The sequence below is a fragment of the Piliocolobus tephrosceles genome, chromosome 9 (genome assembly GCF_002776525.5).
Source record: "Piliocolobus tephrosceles isolate RC106 chromosome 9, ASM277652v3, whole genome shotgun sequence".
Taxonomy (NCBI): Eukaryota; Metazoa; Chordata; class Mammalia; order Primates; family Cercopithecidae; genus Piliocolobus; species Piliocolobus tephrosceles.
The window spans coordinates 130,600-152,119 of record NC_045442.1 but is presented as its reverse complement, the minus strand read 5'-3'; the positions used below and the strand labels follow the sequence as shown (position 1 = coordinate 152,119).

Sequence of the window (21,520 nt, the reverse complement as noted above, 5' to 3'; positions counted from 1 at the left end):
GCGGATCACAAGGTCAGGAGATCGAGACCACCCTGGCTAATACGGTGAAACCCCGTCTCTACTAAAGAATACAAAAAACTAGCCGGGCGACGAGGCGGGCGCCTGTAGTCCCAGCTACTTGGGAGGCGGAGGCAGGAGAATGGCGTAAACCTCGGAGGCGGAGCTTGCAGTGAGCTGAGATCTGGCCACCACACTCCAGCCTGGGCGACAGAGCCAGACTCTGTCTCAAAAATAAATAAATAAATAGGGCCAGGTTAGGGAGGGGGCGACGCTGAGATGGGGGCGGCGGCGGCGGAAGCGGATCGGACTCTCTTTGTGGGCAACCTTGAAACGAAAGTGACCGAGGAGCTCCTTTTCGAGCTTTTCCACCAGGCTGGGCCAGTAATAAAGGTGAAAATTCCAAAAGATAAGGATGGTAAACCAAAGCAGTTTGCGTTTGTGAATTTCAAACATGAAGTATCTGTTCCTTATGCAATGAATCTACTTAATGGAATCAAACTTTATGGAAGGCCTATCAAAATTCAATTTAGATCAGGAAGTAGTCATGCCTCGCAAGATGTCAGTTTGTCATATCCCCAGCATCATGTTGGCAATTCAAGCCCTACCTCCACATCTCCTAGCAGCAGGTACGAAAGGACTATGGATAACATGACTTCCTCAGCTCAGATAATTCAGAGATCTTTCTCTTCTCCAGAAAATTTTCAGAGACAAGCAGTGATGAACAGTGCTTTGAGACAAATGTCATATGGTGGAAAATTTGGTTCTCCACCTCTGGATCAATCAGGATTTTCACCATCAGTTCAATCACACAGTCATAGTTTTAACCAGTCTTCAAGCTCTCAGTGGCGCCAAGATACACCGTCATCACAGCGTAAAGTCAGAATGAATTCTCATCCCTACCTAGCAGATAGACATTATAGCCGGGAACAGCGTTACACTGATCATGGCTCTGACCATCATTACAGAGGAAACAGAGATGATTTCTTCTATGAAGATAGGAATCATGATGGCTGGAGCCATGACTATGAAAACAGAAGAGACAGTAGTAGAGATGGAAAATGGCGTTCATCTCGACACTAACGTGTTAAAAGGACATTGTTTTTATAGGGTCATTTTAGGCCCTTCGACTAAGTTGATATGGAAATATTTTGTTGAAAAACTGTACAGAGCAGCTTTACAAGTTGTCACATTTCTTTATACATTTTTTTAAAGCTACAATTTAATACAAAATGAATTATGGTTTTATTACATTAATAACCTTTCACCTCAGGGTTTTATGAAGAGGAAAGGGTTTTATGCAAAAGAAAGTGCTACAATTCCTAATCATTTTAGACACTTTAGGAGGGAGTGCAGTTGTATGATAAAGCAGATATTTTAATTATTTGTTATCTTTTTGTACTGCAAGAAATTTCTTGCTAGTGAATCAAGAAAATGTCCAAGTTGACAGTCTAAAATGGCTACTGGTATTTTGTGAATTCAAAAATATAACTTTTCAGTGATTCATTTTACTAACATTCTATTTGAGAAGACTTATTGGTAAAGTTTGGGGATAAAGGCATTGCTTAACTTCTTAGGTAATTTAGGTATAAATTCTGTGACATGCTCTTGAGCTTTACCCTAGTTGAAGATGCATGTGTAGACCTACACATACTGTTTCACTCTAAAATTTAGAAATTGTTCATTAAATCACATTTGAGGTATAAGTCACTCAGGAAGTTAAAATATCTCTACATGTATATTTTTACCTTAAAAATACAGTGTTAGCATAAATCCCCTTTTCAGGAAGAACAAAAGTGTCAGTGCATAGTTAGATAAAATGGTAAAATGTTTTACTGAAAGCATACTTTTTCGGAAAAAAGATTCATGGAGCCTTTAAGTGCTGCCTCTGTCAGTCAAACGTTAAAAACTTTTAACATTTTCAGAGTGCCCAGGATGTGTACAAAGACACATGTAATGGAGATTGTACAGGTTTTTTTTTTTGTTTGAACTTTTGAAAGAATTTAATCTCAACGTTTTCTAATTTTAAAAATTTAAAATCTTGTTTAACAAAAACTTTTAATGTATTAAGATACTGTTTTCATTTCATTACAGAATTGTTTATAGAAGTTCATTCTTTGAAAAATAAGGATCCTTTTTAATACCAAAAAAAAAAAAAAACCTGTACAAAATAAATAAATAAATAAATAAATAAATAAATAAATAAATAAATAAATAAATTCCTTTATAGACTTGGAGAAAATGTATGGTAAGTTAGGCTTTAAAACAATCCATTTGAGCTCTTTCCTTTTGCTGCTGCAGCCGCAGCCATGAGTATGCTCAGGCTTCAGAAGAGCTAGTGTCCTCCGCTGTGGGAAGAAGAAGGTCTGGATGGACCCCAAGGAGACCAATGAACTCGTCAATGCCAACTCCCGTCAGCAGATCCGGAAGCTGATCAAAGATGGGCTGATCATCCACAAGCCAGTGACTGTCCATTCCCGGCTCAAGGCCGGAAAAGCACCTTGGCCCACCGGAAGGGCAGGCACATAGGCATTGGTAAGCAAAAGGGTACAGCCAATGCCCAAATACCAAGAAGGTCACGTGGATGAGGAGAATGAGGATCCTGCACTGGCTGCTCAGGGGACACCGGGAATCAAGGAAGATTGAACACCACATGGTTCACAGCCCGTACCTGAAGGAGCAGGGGGATGTGTTCACAAACAAGCAGATTCTCACGGAACACAGCCACAAGCTGATGGCAGACAAGGCCCGCAAGAAGCTCCTGGCTGACCAGGCTGAGGCCCGCAGGTCTAAGACCAAGGAAGCATGCAAGCGCCATGAAGAGCACCTGCAGGCCAAGAAGGAAGAGATCTTCATGACTTTGTCCAAGGAGGAAGACACCAAGCAATAAAAGCTCAGCCATTAAAATAGATCAGCCATTAAAATAAAACAATCCTTTAAAAAAAACATCCATTTTATGGAGGTATCATTCACGTACAATAAAATGGGTCCACTTTAAGTTTCTAGTTCAATGAGTCTTGACAACCATTCACGCTGTGTAACAGCTGCTGCCATCAGAACGCAGAACACTTCCACCAACCCAGGGAGTTTCTTCCCGCTCTCTCCAGTCAATCCCCCCACCCTCGTGCCCCACGCCTTTTTTCTTTGTTTTTTGAGATGGAGTCTCACTCTGTCACCCAGGCTGGAGTGCGGTGGCGCGATCTCGGCTCACTGCAACCTCCGCCTCCAGGGTTCAAGCGATTCTCCTGCCTCAGCCTCCTGAGTAGCTGGGACTACAGGCGTGCTCCACCACGCCTGGCTGATTTTTGTATTTTTAGTAGAGACAGGGTTTCACCATGTTGGCCAAGCTGGTCTCAAACTCCTGACCTCGTGATCCACCCACCTCAGCCTCCCAAAGTGCAGGGATTACAGGTGTGAGCCACTGCGCCAGGCCCCACGCCATTTTTTAAATCCCTATAGAGCAGTTTTGCCTGTTCTTGAACTTCAGGATTCTTCAGAGAAACCGTGTATGGAATGAGCTTTATTTTCAGGAACTTGCTCACACGATTGTGGAGGCTGACGAGTTAAAAACAGAGGGTGCACAGGGTGAGCAGGGCAGGCCAGCAGGTGAGAATCTCAGGCAAGGGCTGATGCAGGAGGCTGGAGGCAGAATTTGTTCTCCAAGAAACCTCAGTATTTGTTCTGAAGGCCTTTGATTAACTGGATCATGCTCACTCAAATTATCAAGGGTAATCTCCTTTTCTCAAAGTCAACTGACTGTGGGTGTTAACCACATCCACAAAACACCCTCGTGGCAATACTTGGTTTAGTTTTGATGAAATAACTAGATACTATACCCTCGCTACGTTGACACATGAGACTAAGTGTGGTAAAACAAAGGGGCGCATGCCGCTTGCACGCCTCCGTGTCCGGTTCCTTTCATTTTCATAATATTTCAGGGACTCATTTGGGACTGCTGTTTGTATCAGTAGTAGCTCATGCCTTTTTGTTACTGAATAGTACTGCCTTCTATGATGACAACAGGCTAGATTCTAATACACACCAGGCGTTTTCAATTCAGCTGTGAGAATTTTTAAAAATAAAATTGCTGTCAATACTCAGAAACTTGTAAACACCAATTAGAATCCAAACACAAAAATTCATTGAGCTATTATTAGGTTGGCACAAAAGTAATTGTGGTTTAGCCAAATATTTTAAGTTTTTAGCATCATAAGAATAGTTAAAAATCTCTTGCTGGTCAGCTGATGCACAGTAGGATGCAGGGAAGGCAGCCCACCAGTCTCAGAAATATGTTACTTTTGTGGCTACATCTTGTTGTTACAGTTTAATGGTAGCTAATTAACCAGAAAATATATTCTAAACAAAAACTAATTATCTTGTCATCACTTCAAAAGACATATTTAATACACATTAAAGCAGTTACATATGAACTAAAAATAAAATCCTATGTCCCCCCCTGGCTGAACAAACCCCCCTGTGGCCAGGGGGACCCCAGGAAAACCTTAACACTGAGGCTATAATGGGGGATGGGAAGTCAGACAGGCCTGATACCCCCTCCCTTTTGTGGTTTAGACACGACAGACCAGCGTTAACATTAAGCTAGAGACCGTAAGACTGACAGAATGGACTCTGTGGCAGTAAGATGCCAAATTATAAACAGGGCCTGAGGCTGTGCTGGGGGAGGGTGAAGCCACACACGGCACACTTACAGAGAAAAGGACGTTCCCACTGCGGTCCGGTTGCCTTCCCTCCAGCAGCGAACGAAGCACTGGCCTCGAGATGAGCAACATGAAACAACTGCAGCTCCACCAGCCATTAAGTGACCCCCAGTCCTATTCCGGGAGCCGTAACTACAGCTTCCATTGGACAGAAGACTGTAACTTTCTCCTGATAAGAAAATGCTGGCTGGGCGCGGTGGCTCAAGCCTGTAATCCCAGCACTTTGGGAGGCCGAGAGGGGCGGATCACGAGGTCAGGAGATCGAGACCATCCTGGCTAACATGGTGAAACCCCGTCTCAACTAAAAAATACAAAAAACTAGCCGGGCGAGGTGGCGGGCGCCTGCAGTTCAGCTACTCTGGAGGCTGAGGCAGGAGAATGGCGTAAACCCGGGAGGCGGAGCCTGCAGTGAGCTGAGATCCCGCCACTGCACTCCTGCCTGGGCGACAGAGCAAGACTCCGTCTCAAAAAAAAAAAAAAGAAAATGCTGACCGGGGACTGGTTCTGGCCGGTTTACAGAGGCTGCACATCTGCATGCCTTCTGTCCTGAAAAGACCTCTGGAGGTACAGGGCCTAATCGTAAGTTATTTATTTATTTATTTATTTATTTATTGACAGAGTCATGCTCTGTCACCCAGGCTGGATTGTAATGACGCAGTCTCAGCTCGCTGCAACCTCCGCTTCCCAGGTTCGAGGGATTCTCCTGCCTCAGTCTCCCAAGTAGCTAGGACTACAGACACATGCCACCACGCCTGGCTAATTTCTGTACTTTTAGTAGAGAGGGGGTTTCGCCATGTCGACCAGGCTGATCTCCAACTCCTGACCTCAGGTTATCTGCCAGCCTCGGCCCCCAAAGTGCTGGGATTACAGTCGTAATATATTCAAAGGTTTAGTCTCCCCAACAGAGTGAGATTGGGTCCTGTGTTACATAATACGCATGTGTCAAGACCCCCTTCCTGAGTATTTAAAGCTCCTCCCAAAGCCTGTGGACTATGTATGTTTAGCCGACCTGTTCAGCATAGAGCTTCTGCCCCAACCCCTCCTCCTTCGAAGAGCCATCTCCCATCTTGGCCTGGGGGATGGCCATCTTGCTGGCTGTAACCATGTATAAGAAATAAAGTTCCTCTTTTTCCAAATGTGTAAATTGTCGGGTTTTTATAAGAGGGATCTGGTCATTAACTCACTTTTTCAAGTGCCTTCCTGGGCAGATAGGCTAAATCTACATTTTAAAAAGGAGATTACAGCCCCATTTTTCTGCTCTTCTCCTCAACAGAGAAGTAGGTATTCACTGCCTCCAGTTCCCCCCTGCCACTGTCCCCAGAGCCCTCTGCAAACTTGTCATTCCATAGCCACTGCTCCATCCAAGTCAGTAATGGCCTCCCAGTCACTACAACCAAATGGTCCATCGTGTATACTCACCACACAGCATCACAGAGCAGCCACTCTCTCCCGTCTTCAATGGGTCCTGGAGTGGGTTCTCCAGGAGGTGGTGACCTCACCCAGTTTCCTGACTTGAAACTCTAAGTGCTCTCACCTTGATGCTCTCGCTCTGACTTCCCTGTGTGCTCCTGGTTTGTCTGTGCAACAGCGCTATGTGTTGACAGCGAACCTCTGGTCGGGCTGCACCGCCCCCACCCAGCGGTGCCTTTTGCAGCCCTTCTGTTACAGAAACTCCATCCTTCCAGGTGCTCAGACCACCCGAGAGCAGTTGTTCCTAAGTCCCTGCTTTCTCTCACACCACATCTTTCCCATCAGCGAATCCCAGGGCCTCTGCTGTCAAAGAGCTTTTCTCTGAAATCTGACTGGTTCTCACCACCCAACCCCATGTTCACCACTCTATCCTCATCCCCGTGCCTGCTCAGCCCAGCTGGCCACCTGATTGGTCTCCCTGCTTCCGCTCTTGGGGTCCCCACAGGCTATTCTCAGCAGAGCATCCACGGTGGCTCTGTGAAAGCCCCAGTCCATCACGATCCTCTTCCGTTCATAAGCCCATCTCACTCAGAATTCAAGTCCCCTAAATGGCCTGCCCACCGTCCATCCTCCTCCACTTACCTCCCTGCCTTGACTCCAACCCCTGGCCTTCCCTCCACTCACTCTGCACCCATGCGGCTTCCGGCTGCCTCCTGCCCATGCCAGGCATGGCCCTCCTTCCTGTCCTGGCACTTGGTGGTCTTCCCTCCTGGCCAAGCTTTCCTAGACGTCTGCATGGCTTACTCTTTATCCCTGAGTCTTCTCCAGTCACCCCGTGCAAGATTCCAACTCTCCCCATACACGTTTCCTTCTTCCCTGATTTTTCTCTCCAGCTCCGACTGGAGTGGATGAATGTTCCTGATTTGCAGCGACTGTCTTTTAGTGGTGCAATACCATCAGTGCCCACTGCAGCTATACTGAAAGAAGTTCTGATTCCGGACATCAATCCCATAGAGACAGTCTCCCTGATCGTAGCTCGACTTCACATTTTTCAACTTTACGATGGGTAGATTGGGTATTAGATGCATTTTTTACTTAGGAAGGGCTTATTGGCGGGGAGGGTAGCCCCACTGCAAGTCGAGGAGCACCCGTAATCGCTCAGTGTGCCAGAGAAAACCACCCGCAAATGAAGAAACGATCGGCCCTATTTCCCCAAGACTGCACTGGGAGCTCCAAGAACCTGTAAGGTAGCCATCTGGTGAGCAACGGTGCGCTACGAAAGGGAGGTGGACGGGGTTGGGAGACCGAGGCAGGCAGATGGCTCGAGCCCAGGAGTTCGAGACCAGCCTGAGCAACATAGAACCCCGTCTCTACCAAAAAATTAAAAAATTCGCGAGCCTGGCAGCGCGTGCCTGTGCTCGCAGCTACTTCCGAGGTGAAGCAGTAGGATGGATTGAGCCCAGGAGGTCGAGATCTTTAGAGAGCAGAGATGGCGCCCCTACACTTCGGCCAGGGAGACCGACCGAGACTCCGCGCCGGGGGCAGTGGGCGGGAGGTAGGGCTCAGGTGCGGCGCGCTCAGGTGAGGACGGCCCACATGCCCGCCCACCGCCGCCAAGCGCGCCCTCCATTGGCGGTTCGGCGGAGAACCCACGCTCCCATTGGCCGATGCGGGATGGGGGCGTGTCCGGCCCAGCGGCGCCCCGAAGGCGTGTCCGGCCGCAGCCTAGGCCCTCCCGGAGTTGCCGGAGAGTAGGGGCGTTCGGCGGCGCTAGTGTTCAGGGGAGCGCCGGGCGCACAGTGGACCACTACGGGAGGCCTAGCACCGCGGGCCGAGGACTTGGCCTGCGCCCGCCGACCCCAGCTACCCTCCGCAGTCGCCCAGGCGTCCCTTCCTCCCCAAGCCGAGCGGCGCCGGGCCCGGGACTGGGGTCGGCAGGCGCAGGCGCATTGGACGCCCCCGGCAACCTCCTCCCCGCCCCCCGGCGTCCCGCCCCGTCCGCTGCCCGTCCGAGGAGGCGGAGGGCGATGACGTCATCGAGCGGGGCGACGGGCATTGGGCGCCATTTTGAAAAGGGAAAAAAATCCCTCCCCGGCGGCGGCGGCGGCGGCGGCGGTGGCGGCCGGGGCTGAGCGCTCGGCTGTAGCGGCGCGGAGGCCGTCTCTCTGGTCCGCCGCGGTCCCCGCCCGTCCCGCCGCCGGCTGCCATGGCAGGTGAGGGGCCTGCGCGGGCCGGCGGGGGCCGCGGGGGCGGGCGGGGGCCGCGGCCGGCCTGACCGCCCCGTTGTGTTTGCAGGAGCCGGAGGCGGCGGCTGCCCCGCAGGCGGCAACGACTTCCAGTGGTGCTTCTCGCAGGTCAAGGGGGCCATCGAGGAGGACGTGGCCGAAGGTGAGGCCCGCGCCGCGCCCCGCCCCGGGACCTTCACGGGCAGCTCCCAGGCCGAGCGCGGCCTCCGGGCCCCAAGCGCCCGAGGAAGGCAGGCAGGAGGATGGGGGCCGGGTGGGGCAGGGGCCGGGGGCCGGGCTGGGGGCCGTGGTGGGCGGGTGGCCGTCCTCTGTCCAATGTCCTGGCCCGCGGGGCACGGGCGGAGGCGCCGGGCCCGCGGCGGGGCTTATGTAAGTCCACCAAGGTCACGGGCGGCCGGGCCCTCCGAACCCAGCGCCTGGGGCTGCCTCCTGCCCGGGGCGGAACCGTGGAGACCGCGGCGGAGTCGGGAACGGGAATGGAGTCCGGGCAGCGCGGCACAATGGCCCAGAGGCTGGGGACGCGCCTAGGGCTGCGTCGGGGCCTTGGCCCCCACCCGGCTCTGCGTTTCATCGCCGGTGCGCTCTTGAGCAAGCTGGTTGCCTCGGTTTGTCCACCCTTAACAAGAGAGCTGGACTCCCTGATTCTTAAAGTCTGCTTTCTGAGGTTCTAAAATCCTTGAATTTTACTGTGAAGTATTGCTCCTTTCTCTATTGATGTGTTTTGAAGTCTCTACTCCAGATTTTAATCTTGAACTTTATGGTATTACTGGAAGTTCGCTGGTCTTTTCCTTAAATCATACCCTTAAATTGGTCCAGGTGCAAAGTTTTAGGGTGGTGGGAAGAAACTGGGGAGTGCCTCCCGCCTCAGCTTCCCATAAAGCTTACATGTCACCCTCGAGTGAAAAAGCTATGTAGCTTTCCTTCTTCACCATTGAATGGAGAACTTGGTCGAGTCTTAGAAGTTTGATTAATATTTCAGATTCAGAGCCATAGTGATTTTTTTGTTGTTTATATATTTTACTGAACATTGTAAACCTTTAACCTTTTCTTAAAAATGATTTGTGTTTGCCCCAAATACACCTTCCCTGTCTCAAGTTACTAGAAGCCCCTTGTCAGACATCCTGTTCACTTCCCTCCATCTCAGCCCCTCCCATGACCTTTTACTCCCTCTTCCCTACCCTGTACCTCTCGCTGGCAGTGTCTGGTTTGGTGCATGACCCCTGAGGACATCTGGAAATTCTGAGCCCCCTGGCACAAACAGGGCCCAGGTTATTAAGCAGGTGAAACTGGGCTCTAAGAAATGCGTAATGTATACGGTTTGAGATTAAAACTAGGTATATTTTATGTGATGTAAAAAGTTTATTGATTTTATTTATTTGAAACATGTTACCTTTTTTTGTTTGATTTTGCGTATGCCAAGCAAGTGACTTCTATCGCAAGTAAAGCAAAACTTGTTTGGGAGTAAGGGAGGTGAGACGGCTTAATGCCTGCCTTAATTTCTGTTTTGTTTTGTTTTGTTTTTTTAAACTCTTTCTTTTCTTTTCTTTTTTGGAGACAGGGTCTCACTTTGTAGCCCAGGCTGGATGGAGTGCAGTGGCGTGATCTGGGCTCACTGCAACCTCTGCCTCATAGGCCTATCTCAGCCTCTGGAGTAGCTAGGACCACAGACATGCACGCGCCACCACACCAGGCTAATTTTTGTATTGTTGTAGAGGATTTTGCCATGTTGCCCAGGCTGGTCTGAACTCCTGGGCTCAAGTGGTCTGCCCACATCAGTCTCCCAAGGTGCTGAGATTACAGGCGTGAGCGACCACACCTGCCTGGTTTCTTTACTTTAAAAAAAAAAAAAAAAAAAGATAAACTGAATGAATTAAAATTTAAGTATAACTAAGGTAGTGTATTTTAACTGTGACTTTACACATGTGAAAATAGTATTCTTTCTTTAAAAAAAAATTCTTGGGCCGGGTGTTGTGGCTCATGTCTATAATTCCAGCACTTTGGGAGGCCAAGGTGGACAGATCGCTTGAGGTCAGGAGTTTGAGACCATCCTGGCCAACACAGTGAAACCTCGTCTCTTTTAAAAATACAAAAGTTAGCTGGGCGTGGTGGTGCACACCTGTAATCCCAGCTACTTAGGAGGCTGAGGCAGGAGAATCACTTGAACCCAGGTGGTGGAGGTTGCAGTGAGTGGAGATCGTGCCACTGCACTCCAGCCTGGGCAATAGAACAAGGCTCCATCTCAAAAAAAAAAAAAAACTTGACAAATACTTTGTTCTCTGAATTAAACTGATGGGAACTTTTTGCAGTTTTAAATCCCTATTTTAAGTTAAATTTTGAGTAAATCCAAAAGTTTGGTATTTTGAGTTGTCGTGGGTTATTTTTTTGTAACATTGTTTTGTGGTCATTATCCACACATGTTTTGGTTGTTGTAGGTATTCACAGCTTTCTATTTTAATCCATGTATGGTTTGGCCATAGTAACCCATCCACATTAACACATTGATAACTCATCATCGATTTGTCCCATGGTTGTGATACCGTTGGTTTGTATGAAGACCACACAGTCAGTGATGATGAAGGGAAGTGTAGTTGTTGGTCACCAGTGATTGCTGAGCAGCAAGAATCGAGAAGCTGGTCATGCCCAACGCAACCTTGAGGGACAGATGTTGGTGAGAGATAAGAGATGGGTGGCCGGGTGTGGTGGCTCACACCTGTAATCCCAGCACTTTGGGAGGCTGAGGCAGGTGGATCACTTGAGGTCAGGAGTTCGAGACTGTCCTGGCCAACATGACGAAACCCCGTCTCTACTAAAAATACAAAAATTAGCCAGGTGTGGCAGCACCCACCTGTAGTTCCAGCTACTCAGGAGACTGAGGCAGGAGAATCGCTTAAACCCGGGAGGTGGAGGTTGCAGTGAGCCGAGATCGTGCCATTGCACTCCATCCTGGGCGTCAGAGTGAGACTCCGTCTCAAAAAAAAAAAACAAACAAACAAACAAAATAGAGATGGGCAGTTCACAGGGGTTTTTATTGTGCACTGCTGCGCAGGCTGTAGAACTTAAGGTATAGCAGATTTTATTTGTTTAGATTTGTGGCTCGTGAGGCATTTTGTTCTTGAAGATTCTGTTCTGGGCCTAGTTCAGCTCTGTAGAGCTCTACTGCAGCCCTGCACTCTGGCTGTCTTTCTGCCCTCTCTACAATGGGTAAGGAGAAAGGGCCTTAGAGATTGAGGCCTGGGTCCTCTCCTGACTTCAGTGGGGTGGTGCCCAGGGCACAGGAGGTGGCGCAGAGGTGAGAGCAGGCACTCCTGACTTTGGAGGTCATGAAGTGAGTAACATAGAAAAGCCTTTGGTTTTTGCTTTGATTTGTCTTGTTTCTAAAACTAATAGTTTTGGGCTGTGGGTCAGAATCATAACCTCTGATGAAAGTGTTGGCCTGTGTAAAATTTGGTGGTTCCCCCGCCCCAGTTTTTTTTTTTTTTTTTTTTTTTTTTTAAGAATTGGGTTTAGCTATGGGTCAGGTCATTTTGCTAAGAGTCGTGATCCCACTGGGTAATCAGACTTCTCATCCCCTGCAAGTAGGAGTAGAGCTGAGCTCACAAGGAAGTGATCGAGTGTCCTGCTGGTAAGCAGGTGTATGGGCAGCAGTCAGTGGTGACTTGCCTCTCCTGCCCTTGCTGGAAGATGAGACTAAGTGAGTTCGTATGCCGAGGTGACCAAGAGTTAAAATAGTATAACCAGGGGGCTTCCGGCAGGAAGCGAGTAGAAGAGCTGTTTGTTAGCTTCTGTCTCCACAGTGTTTCGATTCTAAATGGTGGTTCCCTTCTGGAAATTAACTGTTGTGCAGATTTTTCCTGCATGTTATGGAGTCACCTTCACCCAGCCCCTGCGCCCTCTCCTGGAATGTACTCGTTCAGCATGTGATGTGTTTTGCAGTGCCACATGGTATTTCATCCTTTGCTTCTCTCTCTGGTACTCGTTCAGCATGTGATGTGTTTTGCAGTGCCATGTGCTATTTCATCCTTTGCTTCTCTCTCTGGTAGACTGTGAGCTCCTCAAGCTTGAAGGCTGGGTGTCCCCCTTCCCACCCCAGCCCTTGCAGAGGACCCGGCACGAAGGTCATGATAGGTAACAGTTGCTGAGTGGTCATTCTGTGCTAGAGATTGCTCGCAATGCTTTTCCCACGTCAGTTAATCTTCACACAACCCAAGAAGGAGGAACTATTGTTCTTCCCAGTCTCAGATGCAGAATCCAAGGTGTGAGAACAATGAACTTGGGTTACAAAGTGAGTATATGGCAGGGCCAGGGTTTGAAGCCATGCCAACTGGCCGCAGAGCTGTGGAGTTCTGTATTGCTTCAGTGACCATTTGCAGCCAGCACAGTACTGATGAAGCCGCATTGTGGCGTGTGGCCGTCCAGTCTTGGGATGGGGCTGTTCTAAAGCTCAATGAAAATCTTACCACCAAGAATCGTATGGAAATGTTTTTGAAGGCAAATGAAAATGGAATGCCTTTAAAGGAAGTGCGTATCAAAACGATAGAAGGTTAGTAACAAGGATTCAAGAATAGCATCGCTTTCCAACCAATTCTCAAATTATTTGAAGAGTAGATCTCATAGAGACAGTAAGTGAAACACCTGCGTGTCAAGCAAGTGCTGCGGTACCTTTACCTGCGACATCACTTTGCACATGACTGCGACCTGCTTACCTGCAGGGAAGCTTTGGGTCTTGCTCCTTTATATGTTACACTAATTGCTGCTGTGGAGAAACCATGGGGAGGGGGTTGGGGGAGGAGAGTCTTATATCGAACCCGGTTTTATATAACTTTATAGCTTGATAACAGCTGGTTCCTTCTCAGAATTTGTAGTTTTAAGTGTATTGAGTTTTTGTTGATTTTGCTTTAATCAGTTTCTTAATCCATGATCTATTGCTTTAAATTAGACATTAACTGTTTCTAAAGAGACACACTAAACAAAATTGAAGGTTTGTTTGCTTCAATTTTGTTTGTTAGCTTGAATCTGGCTAGTTGTGTAAGTAACATGGATAGCTGGTTAATCTGGTAGGGTAGCCTTTCCAAGGCGTTTACATTGGTACTTTGAAAGAAACATTTGAAGTCACAGAAAGGTAACAAAACTTAAGGTAACTTGAGCATCAGTACCAGAAAGTTACTGTGTTTCATTGAATGTAAGATAATGTCTGGTTTGGTGGCTCAGGACTGTAATCTCAGCACTTCAGGAGGCCAAGGTGGGAGGATCCCTTGAGCCCAGCAATTTGAGACCAGCCTGGGCAACATCTTGAGATGTTGTCTCTTCAAAAAAAAAAAAAAAAGTTTAAAACACTTGCCAGATATGGTGGTGCACGCCTGTAGTCCCAGCTACTCAGGAGGCTGAGGTGGGGGAATCACTTGAGCCAGGGAAGTAGAGGCTTTAGTGAGCTATAACTGCAGCACTGCACTCCAGCCTGGGCAATAGAGTGAGACCTTGTCTCAGAAAAAAAGAAAAAATATATAATATGTAATATATATAACATATATAATATGTATTATGTATTATATATAACAAAATATATATTATGTATTATATATAATATATAATATGTATTACATATATGTGTTATATATAATGTGTATTGTGTATTATATATCTGAAATTAAGTATATCTTTTATATATAATCTTTTACAGTATCTTTTATGTGTGTATATATAAAATCTACATCTAATTTTGGAAATATTAAGATGTAGGGAAATGCACTTAGAATCAATGAAATATGGTATTGGTGAATGCAAAACTTGTCAGTCATATTTATTGATTTCTTCTGTGTGTAGAAAATGGGCGTTTAGTATTTATCATCATTGTTTTTTTTTTTTTTTTTGGTCTTGAAGGGACATGGTGTCTGCTTATTTGAGTTATTCCCGGTCTGATTTCTATATTCCATTGTAGAATTTTCATTTACTTAATATTTATGTCTGTGTCATTAAAGAGAACCTTTCAGGAAAGCATCCTCTGTGGAAGGCCGTCAAACAAGCAGTCTGTCTGGTAACATTTTGCAGTTTGACTTAGAGAGTTTCATAGGAAGCCTCTGTCTTTAGGAATTGAGTTGTGTGCCTTACGATTCACAGACTCATCATGCTTAGTACAGCCAAATCTTAATGCTCTGGAGGCTGGCCTGGTCATAGGTACGTCGTGAAGTTAAGTTTGCAAGATACATGGTGGTATTGAGTCATAGCTGGTGATTTTCGTGTTCCCTGATTTTAAGCAGTCTGCTGTTCTGATGGGAAGTTCCAGGTTGGGTCTGTGTCTGCTGTTTTCAGCTCTGAGGGCGCCTTCCTGAGCCTCAGCTCGCTTATCTAGAAGTTAAATCGGAAGATTTTTGTTAAGATCAAACAATGTGCAGTGCTTTTGTAACTTGAAAAATGCTTTTCAAGTGTTAGATGCAACTGTTAACTCTTTTGTATTTTAAGGTACTGGGGCTTGGTTTTAGCTATATTTAAACACAAAAATAGTTTCTTGTTTTTCCTCACCTGCTTCATCTCCACTTGCCCAGATCCCTTCCACTGGGCCTGGCCTCTTAATGTTTCCATTATTATTCAGTGATTATTGCCATCCCTTGATCTTTGCCTCTGTTTGTTTCTCTCCCTAGAGTATTCTTTTTGCTTCCTGTCCACTCCCTAAGCCCTGCTGATCCTTCTAAATCCACCTCCAATCCCCCTTGGCGAGTCCCTGCTCCAGCTCCCCTCAGTGTTCAGTGTCGTCTTAGACTCCCTTTCACTCCCTATTCCATGTTGTTTAGCAATTGGCTGTGTCCTGCTTGTGGTTCCCTAATTTTATCACACGTGTTATTAGGCTTGTCTCTCCCACTGGATGCCAGTCAGTGTATGGAATGTCACTATACTGCTAGGTGATGGAGAGGCATTGTGCACGTGGAATCTGGCACACATCCCTTTTTCCCCCTCTTCAGGCTTTGTGTTACCTTGGCGAGTTACTTACTGTCTCTCTTCTCATCTGTAAAACGGGTACTATTACTTGTGACCATTGCAGGGTTGCTGTGAAGATTCCAGAAAATGTATGGAAAGTTCTGGCAAACAAACACGTAACTGGTAACCATTTAGAGGCTGTTGTCTTAAGAGACCCTCTTGCGTAGGAGAATAGCTGACTCTCTCACGCCAGGGAGCCAGTTTAAGAAAAGTGAAGGGTAATGCAAGGGCCAGCTTTCAGCTTGGCACATCTGAAAAGTTCACAACAGTGTACTAAAGGGCTGCTAGTGCTGGCTGTTGGAAACAGAAATGCAGTTCTTGCCTTCAGGAAGTTCTGTTCAGACACAGACAAGCAGGTGGGTCCTTGCACCATGGCTGGACCAGGGCACATTGAGGCAATGTGAAGAAGTACCCAATACACAGGCTTGGGTAGGGAGTGGAGGGGAGGACATCAGGATATAAGAAGAGGGCGGAAGGGAAGGGGAGAAGAAGGTTCCAGGTGGAGAGGGCTTGGTGTGGAGGTTGGACAGAGCATGGTACGTTCTGAGAAGTCAGTGCTTGGCATGGTCTGACTTCTGGCAGAGAAGAAAGTGGCTGTGATGAGCAGGAGGCTGGCTGGGGCTAGATGATGATGAATAAGGAACTTGAATACTGTGCTGAGGACTTGGAGTGGTTGTGAGCTTTTCAGATTCTAAGCGGAGGAGTGACATCAACTTTGTTTTTAACAAGGTCACTCTGCCCTTTGGAGAAGGGATGGTGGTGGGTAAGAATGGAGGTAGGAAGTTACTGCGATAAAGGTCAGGAAAGTTGGCTTACTCTAGTTTCGGGGTGGGCAGGCTTCTTTGTAAAGGGCCATATGGTAAGTATTTTAGACTTTGAGGCCATACTGTCCCTGTTGCAACTACTGAGTTCAACTCTGCCTTTAGCAGGAAGACAGCCATAGACCCTGCAGAGATGGATGGGCGTGGCTCTGTGCCCTGCGTCCACAGGAGCATGCCTCCAGAAACAGGCAGCTGGCCAGATGTCGCCCAGGTTGTAGTTTGCTAACCCCTGCCCTAGAGTGGGTTCGCAAAGTCTTTTGGTGCTGGAATACTTTTATATTCTTAATAGTTACACTCAAGATCCAGAGAGCCTTTGTGCTGGTTATAGCTGTTGACGTTTTCTATATTTCAAATTAAAAGAGAACAACTTAAAATATTTATTTTACTTTAAAATAATCTACTACATGTTAACATTTTTAGTGAGAAACAACTTTTCAAAAACAAATTTGAGCGAGAAGAACAGTGTTTTTTTTTTATACTTTTGCACATCCTTTTAAAATATGTGGCTTAAGAGGTGACGGCTGGATTCTCAGAACTGCTTCTGCATTCAGTGTGTTCCAGTTACTTTATTGAAATGTGTAAAGAAAATGTGGCCTGACGCTTCCATGTGGGCAGAGGAGGGGTCATCCCGGAGGCTCTTCGCGATGCACCGTAACTCGCCAGGTGGTAACTTGAGTGTGCCGGCCCTGTGGGGTCAGTGGCGTTTCTGTCCTGTCTTCTGTCAGAACCGGCCCGGGGGGTCAGTGGCGTTTCTGTGCTCTCTTCCGTCAGAACCTGAGGTCTGTCTTGTGCTCAGAGTGGGTCTTTAGCTCGTGGACATGATTTGGTTAACATCACATGGGGGTCGTTCGGAAGTATTGTTACATGGAGTTCTTTTTTTTTTCCTAAATGTTAACACATTCCATTATATAAAATTGAAGAAAATCATATTTTTTTTAATGTCACCACTGACCTCATCAGAAGAGAAAGTGAGAAACTGTCAAATTAGCAGTAGTAGATAAAAGTTTTCCAAAATTCTAATTTTCTGTTGAAAGCTTGGATTTTATCATTGGTAACAAATACTGTCAGTTATTTTCTGTGAAATGAGAGGCTCACTATGTTCATTTTCAAGTAAATTTCTGCCACATACCAAACTCTTAATAAACCAAAGTTGGTCAGTTTTTTCAAATAAAAATGGCATCCCATGAAAAAAAGGGCTAGTTCAGTTTGTGTGATACTGTGGAATGTGTATTTGGTCTTCGCTAGTACACACCTCCTAAAATCATTGGGCTCTTCAGTGGTGTCTTTTGGGAATGAGTTGGCTAAGGGCTGGCAACCCCTGGGTAACTTCACAACGGGGGCTGGTCGGGTCACCAGAAAGACCTAGGCAGGATTAGAGGATTGGGACTTTCAGCCCTAATTCCCAACCTTGGGGAGTGGTGAGGGGCGGGGGAGCTGAAGGTTAAGCTGATCTCCAGTGGCCAGTGATTTAAACAGTCTTGCCTATGTATGGGCTGGGTTTGAAGATAGCTTCCAGATGTTTCTGTAGGGGGGCCCACCCGGAGAGGGCGTGGGAGCTCTGCGTCTCAGCCCCCATCCCTCGCCCTGTGCATCGCCTCCGTGTGCATCGCCTCCGTGTCCTTTGTGGTATCCTTTATAATAAACCGCTAAATTAAAGTGTTTCCCTGAGATGTGTGTGCCCAGTCAGGGTTGTGGACACTGATTGATAGCAAGTCAGTCAGAAGCACAAGTAACACAACGTGAGGCTTGTCGTTGCCTTTCGAAGTGGGGGCGCAGTCTTGTGGGACAGAGCACTCAACCTGTGGGATCTGATGCTTTCTCCCAGCGTCAAGATCTAATGGAATCAGGGGACCCCAGCCAGTGTCCGGCTGCAGAATTGATTGCTTCCTTGCTGATGGGAGAGGTCCCCACACATCCGGTGTCTTAAGTGTGCTGTGAGGATGTGATGGGAGAAACTCAATTTTGTGTTTTGTTTTTCTTTTTCTTTTTTTTTTTTTGAGACGGAGTCTCACTCTGTCGCCCAGGCTGGAGTGCAGTGGCCGGATCTCGGCTCACTGCAAGCTCCGCCTCCCGGGCTGACGCCATTCTCCTGCCTCAGCCTCCCGAGTAGCTGGGACTACGGGCACCCGCCACCTCGCCCGGCTAATTTTTTGTATTTTTTGGTAGAGACGGGGTTTCACTGTGTTAGCCAGGATGGTCTCGATCTCCTGACCTCGTGATCCACCTGTCTCGGCCTCCCAAAGTGCTGGGATTACAGGCTTGAGCCACCGCGCCCGGCCTGTGTTTTGTTTTTCAACACAGACAGCTGTACTGTGTGCTTTTTCTCGGGACAGTTGTACTTGGGGATGCAGCAAATGTTCTTTTGTGGCACATTTTATCACAGGGTTGGAATTGCATAAAGTGGAGAATTATTTTAACTGTTCATCAGGGAATAAGCTAAGCAAAACTGGCCTTTTCCCTTTTTCTTTCCCTTTTTCCCTGCCTGTGTAGGGTGTGGAAAGGAGAGCTTGGGGCTGCTGCCACAGATCGTGCTGAGCCGCCAGCAGCTCCACCTGCCCTTGGCTTTGCTCATCCGTGGAAATGACAACAGCGTGAAAACGGCAGATGACGTACAAGGATTATGATGAAAATAGTCTCAACCTCATGGACCCTCTGAGAGGTTCTTGAGGACCGTTGCATCCTCAAGGGCCCACAGACCACACTTTGAGAGCTGCTGCTGGAATGCCAGCCATTAGCAGTACGAGTGGAAGGGCAGGGCAGACTTCAGGATTAACTGTCCTCGCTCGTCTTTACCAGATTGTACTGGTTTTGTCTCACAATACAAAAATAGAGTGTTTGTTATTTAAAGAAAATCAAATGATAGAACAGCTGAGAACAGCTGGATCAAGAGCACAGAATGAAAGTTCTCCTCATCCCACTGCTGTCCTGGAGTCTTCTTCAGAACCCACTGCTCTTAACTGTATCTTTGTAGATCATTTTCTATGTGTTTATGTATTCATTTATATTTTAAAACCTAGTTTGTGTATCAGCAATCTTTTTTAATCCACAAATGTGGAACCTTTTTCTAGACGTTGAATAAGATTTTCTGTATTACTCAATATTGTTTTTTGCTATTTCTTTTCCTTTCCTTTCCTTTTTTGGAAATAGGGTCTTACTTCTCTGCCACCCAGGCTGGAGTGCAGTGGTACGATCAGAGCTCACTGCAGCCTGATGAGGCTCAAGCAATCCTCTCCCTGCTTAGCCTCCCGAGTAGCTGGAACTATAGGTGTGCACTGCCATGCCCAGCTTTTTTCTATTTCTTTGTAGAGACAGGGTTTTGCTGTGTTGCCCAGGATGGTCTTGAACTCCTGGACTCAAGTGACCCTCCCACCTCGGCCTCCCAAAATGCTGGGAATACAGGCATGAGCCATGGCATGCAGCCGCCACCTGCCTTTTTTCACTGAGTCTATAATTGGAGATCTTACAGTGAACTGGGCTTTCTGCTCAGCCATACTGGAGCTCATTTGACCCCCGGCCACAGCCCCTTGAGATGTAAGTACTCCTGTGTTGCCTTCATCATACACATGAGATGATCAGGTATCAGGAGGATGAAGTTACTTGGTGAAGGTCTCAGAGTTAATAGGTGCTATACCCATTATTTGCACGCAGACATTCTGAGTCCAGAGCCCATACTTAAACTTTTAACCAGGCTGCCTTTTTATGTGGCTCATTTCATCCTTTTTGATGTCTGCATAGTATTCCCTTACTTATTTAGTCCGGTGTTTCTGATGACAGTGCAGGAGAGTCTCGTCCATCCTTCTGCCCTTCCTGGGTGGCAGACGCCCAGGAGTGGGTACGCGGTGTCAGAGGCCATGCACATTCCTTGACTGTTTCTGTTCTGTGAATTGCTTTGGTCACATCTTTTGTCCATTTTTCTACTGAACTTAAAAAAGTCAAGTCTGTAAAAGTGAGTTTGTTTGTTTGTTTGTGATGGGATCTCGCTTCGTCAGCCAGGCTGGAGTGCAGTGGTGCGATCTTGGCTCACTGCAACCTCCGCCTCCCAGATTCAAACAGTTCTCCTTCCTCAGCCTCGTGAGGCGTGATTACAGGCATGCCACCGTGCCCGGCCAATTTTTTTTTTTTTTTTTTTTTTTTAATTTTTAGTAGAGATGGGGTTTCACCATGTTGGCCAGGCTGTCTCGAACTCCTGTGCTCAAGTGATCCGCCCACCTTGGCCTCCCTCTCAAAGTCCAGGGATTACAGTTGTGAGCCACCGCACCCAGCTTGTAAAAGTTCTTTATATATTATGAATATTAGTCTTCTGAGTTTTTAAAAATTATTGACCTTGACTTTTAATTCTTCTGCCCCAATTCCACACTCTCCTCTCCAAGTACAGTTGAATTTATTATACATGTGTCTTTGACTAGATTTTTTTATTGCTGTTGCTACTCTGGAAATGAAGAAAAAGAGCTGAGATCCATGTTTGAGTCAGTAATGGGGTGGAAGAGGAATAATGAGTGGGACAAAAGGCGATTGGTGAATTGAACTTAAATACATCCTGCGAAGCTTAATGATGGGGGTGGATATTTTCTGAGCAGTGCGTCCTTAGGCCATTTTGCCATGCGAGTGTCTAAGAGTACACTTATCAAGCCCAGGTGGTAGGGCTCACTCCGTTACAGGCCTCCATTATTATCTCATGGGACCGCCATGGCAGATGTGGACTGTCAGGAGTTCAGAGCTCAGAGGCAGGGGCAACCACGAAAACAGGCAGTCCTGGAGTAGTCACAGAAGTCTTGCTAATGATGTTAGATACCTCAGAACATGAAACATACTTGAGCTTATTTTATCTGGATCTCCAGAGATGATAAAACCACAATTAAAATAGGAATGCAGCCGTGTGAAGACACAGGCTGTGCTGATCTTTTCTGCATTGTGCACAGCACCTGGCACTGCACCGGCACACAGGAAGTGCTTTTCTGCATTGTGCACAGCACCTGGCACTGCACCAGCACACAGGAAGTGCTTTTCTGCATTGTACACAGCACCTGGGACTGCACCGGCACACAGGAAGTGCTTTTAGGAGTCCTTGGGTGAGTCACCACACCTGCCCGAAAGAGGCAGTCAGTTCTCTGATAATTAGCAACATTTGAGTGAAAAAAACAATAGGTCTGCATGTTTAACCACATCTCATGGCTGATTTGTTTTAAGTGGGTGGTGAGTAAAAGAGTTAACATAAATCATCATAGAAATGGCATTAATGAGCAAAGATGTGACCGGCCTCACACCTGTAATCCCAGCACTTTGGGAGGCCAAGGCGGGAGGATCCCTTGAGCCCAGTAGGTTAAGGCTGCTGTGAGCTGTGATCACACCACCCCATTCC

General features: G+C 47.1%; 1 protein-coding gene and 2 pseudogenes across 5 annotated transcripts in view; all 3 read left to right on the top strand.

Annotated features, from left to right (window-relative positions):
- Positions 1–252: 252 nt before the first annotated feature.
- On the top strand, positions 253–2,122 carry LOC113223589 (annotated as a pseudogene). The gene has a single exon (XR_003308791.1). The product of XR_003308791.1 is annotated as an RNA-binding protein 7 pseudogene (transcript).
- Positions 2,123–2,297: 175 nt separating this feature from the next.
- LOC113223588 lies at positions 2,298–2,887 on the top strand (annotated as a pseudogene).
- A 4,981-nt stretch (positions 2,888–7,868) lies between these two features.
- LOC113219540 (serine/threonine-protein phosphatase 2A 55 kDa regulatory subunit B delta isoform-like) overlaps positions 7,869–21,520 on the top strand; it is a 38,919-nt gene continuing 25,267 nt past the window's right edge. The window contains exons 1-3 of one of the 4 annotated variants that reach the window (XM_026453004.1): positions 7,869–8,338; positions 8,421–8,513; positions 18,652–19,187. In XM_026453004.1, the coding sequence (XP_026308789.1) occupies positions 8,332–8,338; positions 8,421–8,513; positions 18,652–18,785 (234 nt within the window). In that variant the 5' untranslated portion in view covers positions 7,869–8,331 and the 3' untranslated portion in view covers positions 18,786–19,187. Of the gene's footprint in view, positions 8,339–8,420; positions 8,514–18,651; positions 19,188–21,520 lie in introns of those variants that run through there. The other 3 variants (XM_026453003.2, XM_026453000.2, XM_026453002.2) reach the window with 3 other exon arrangements.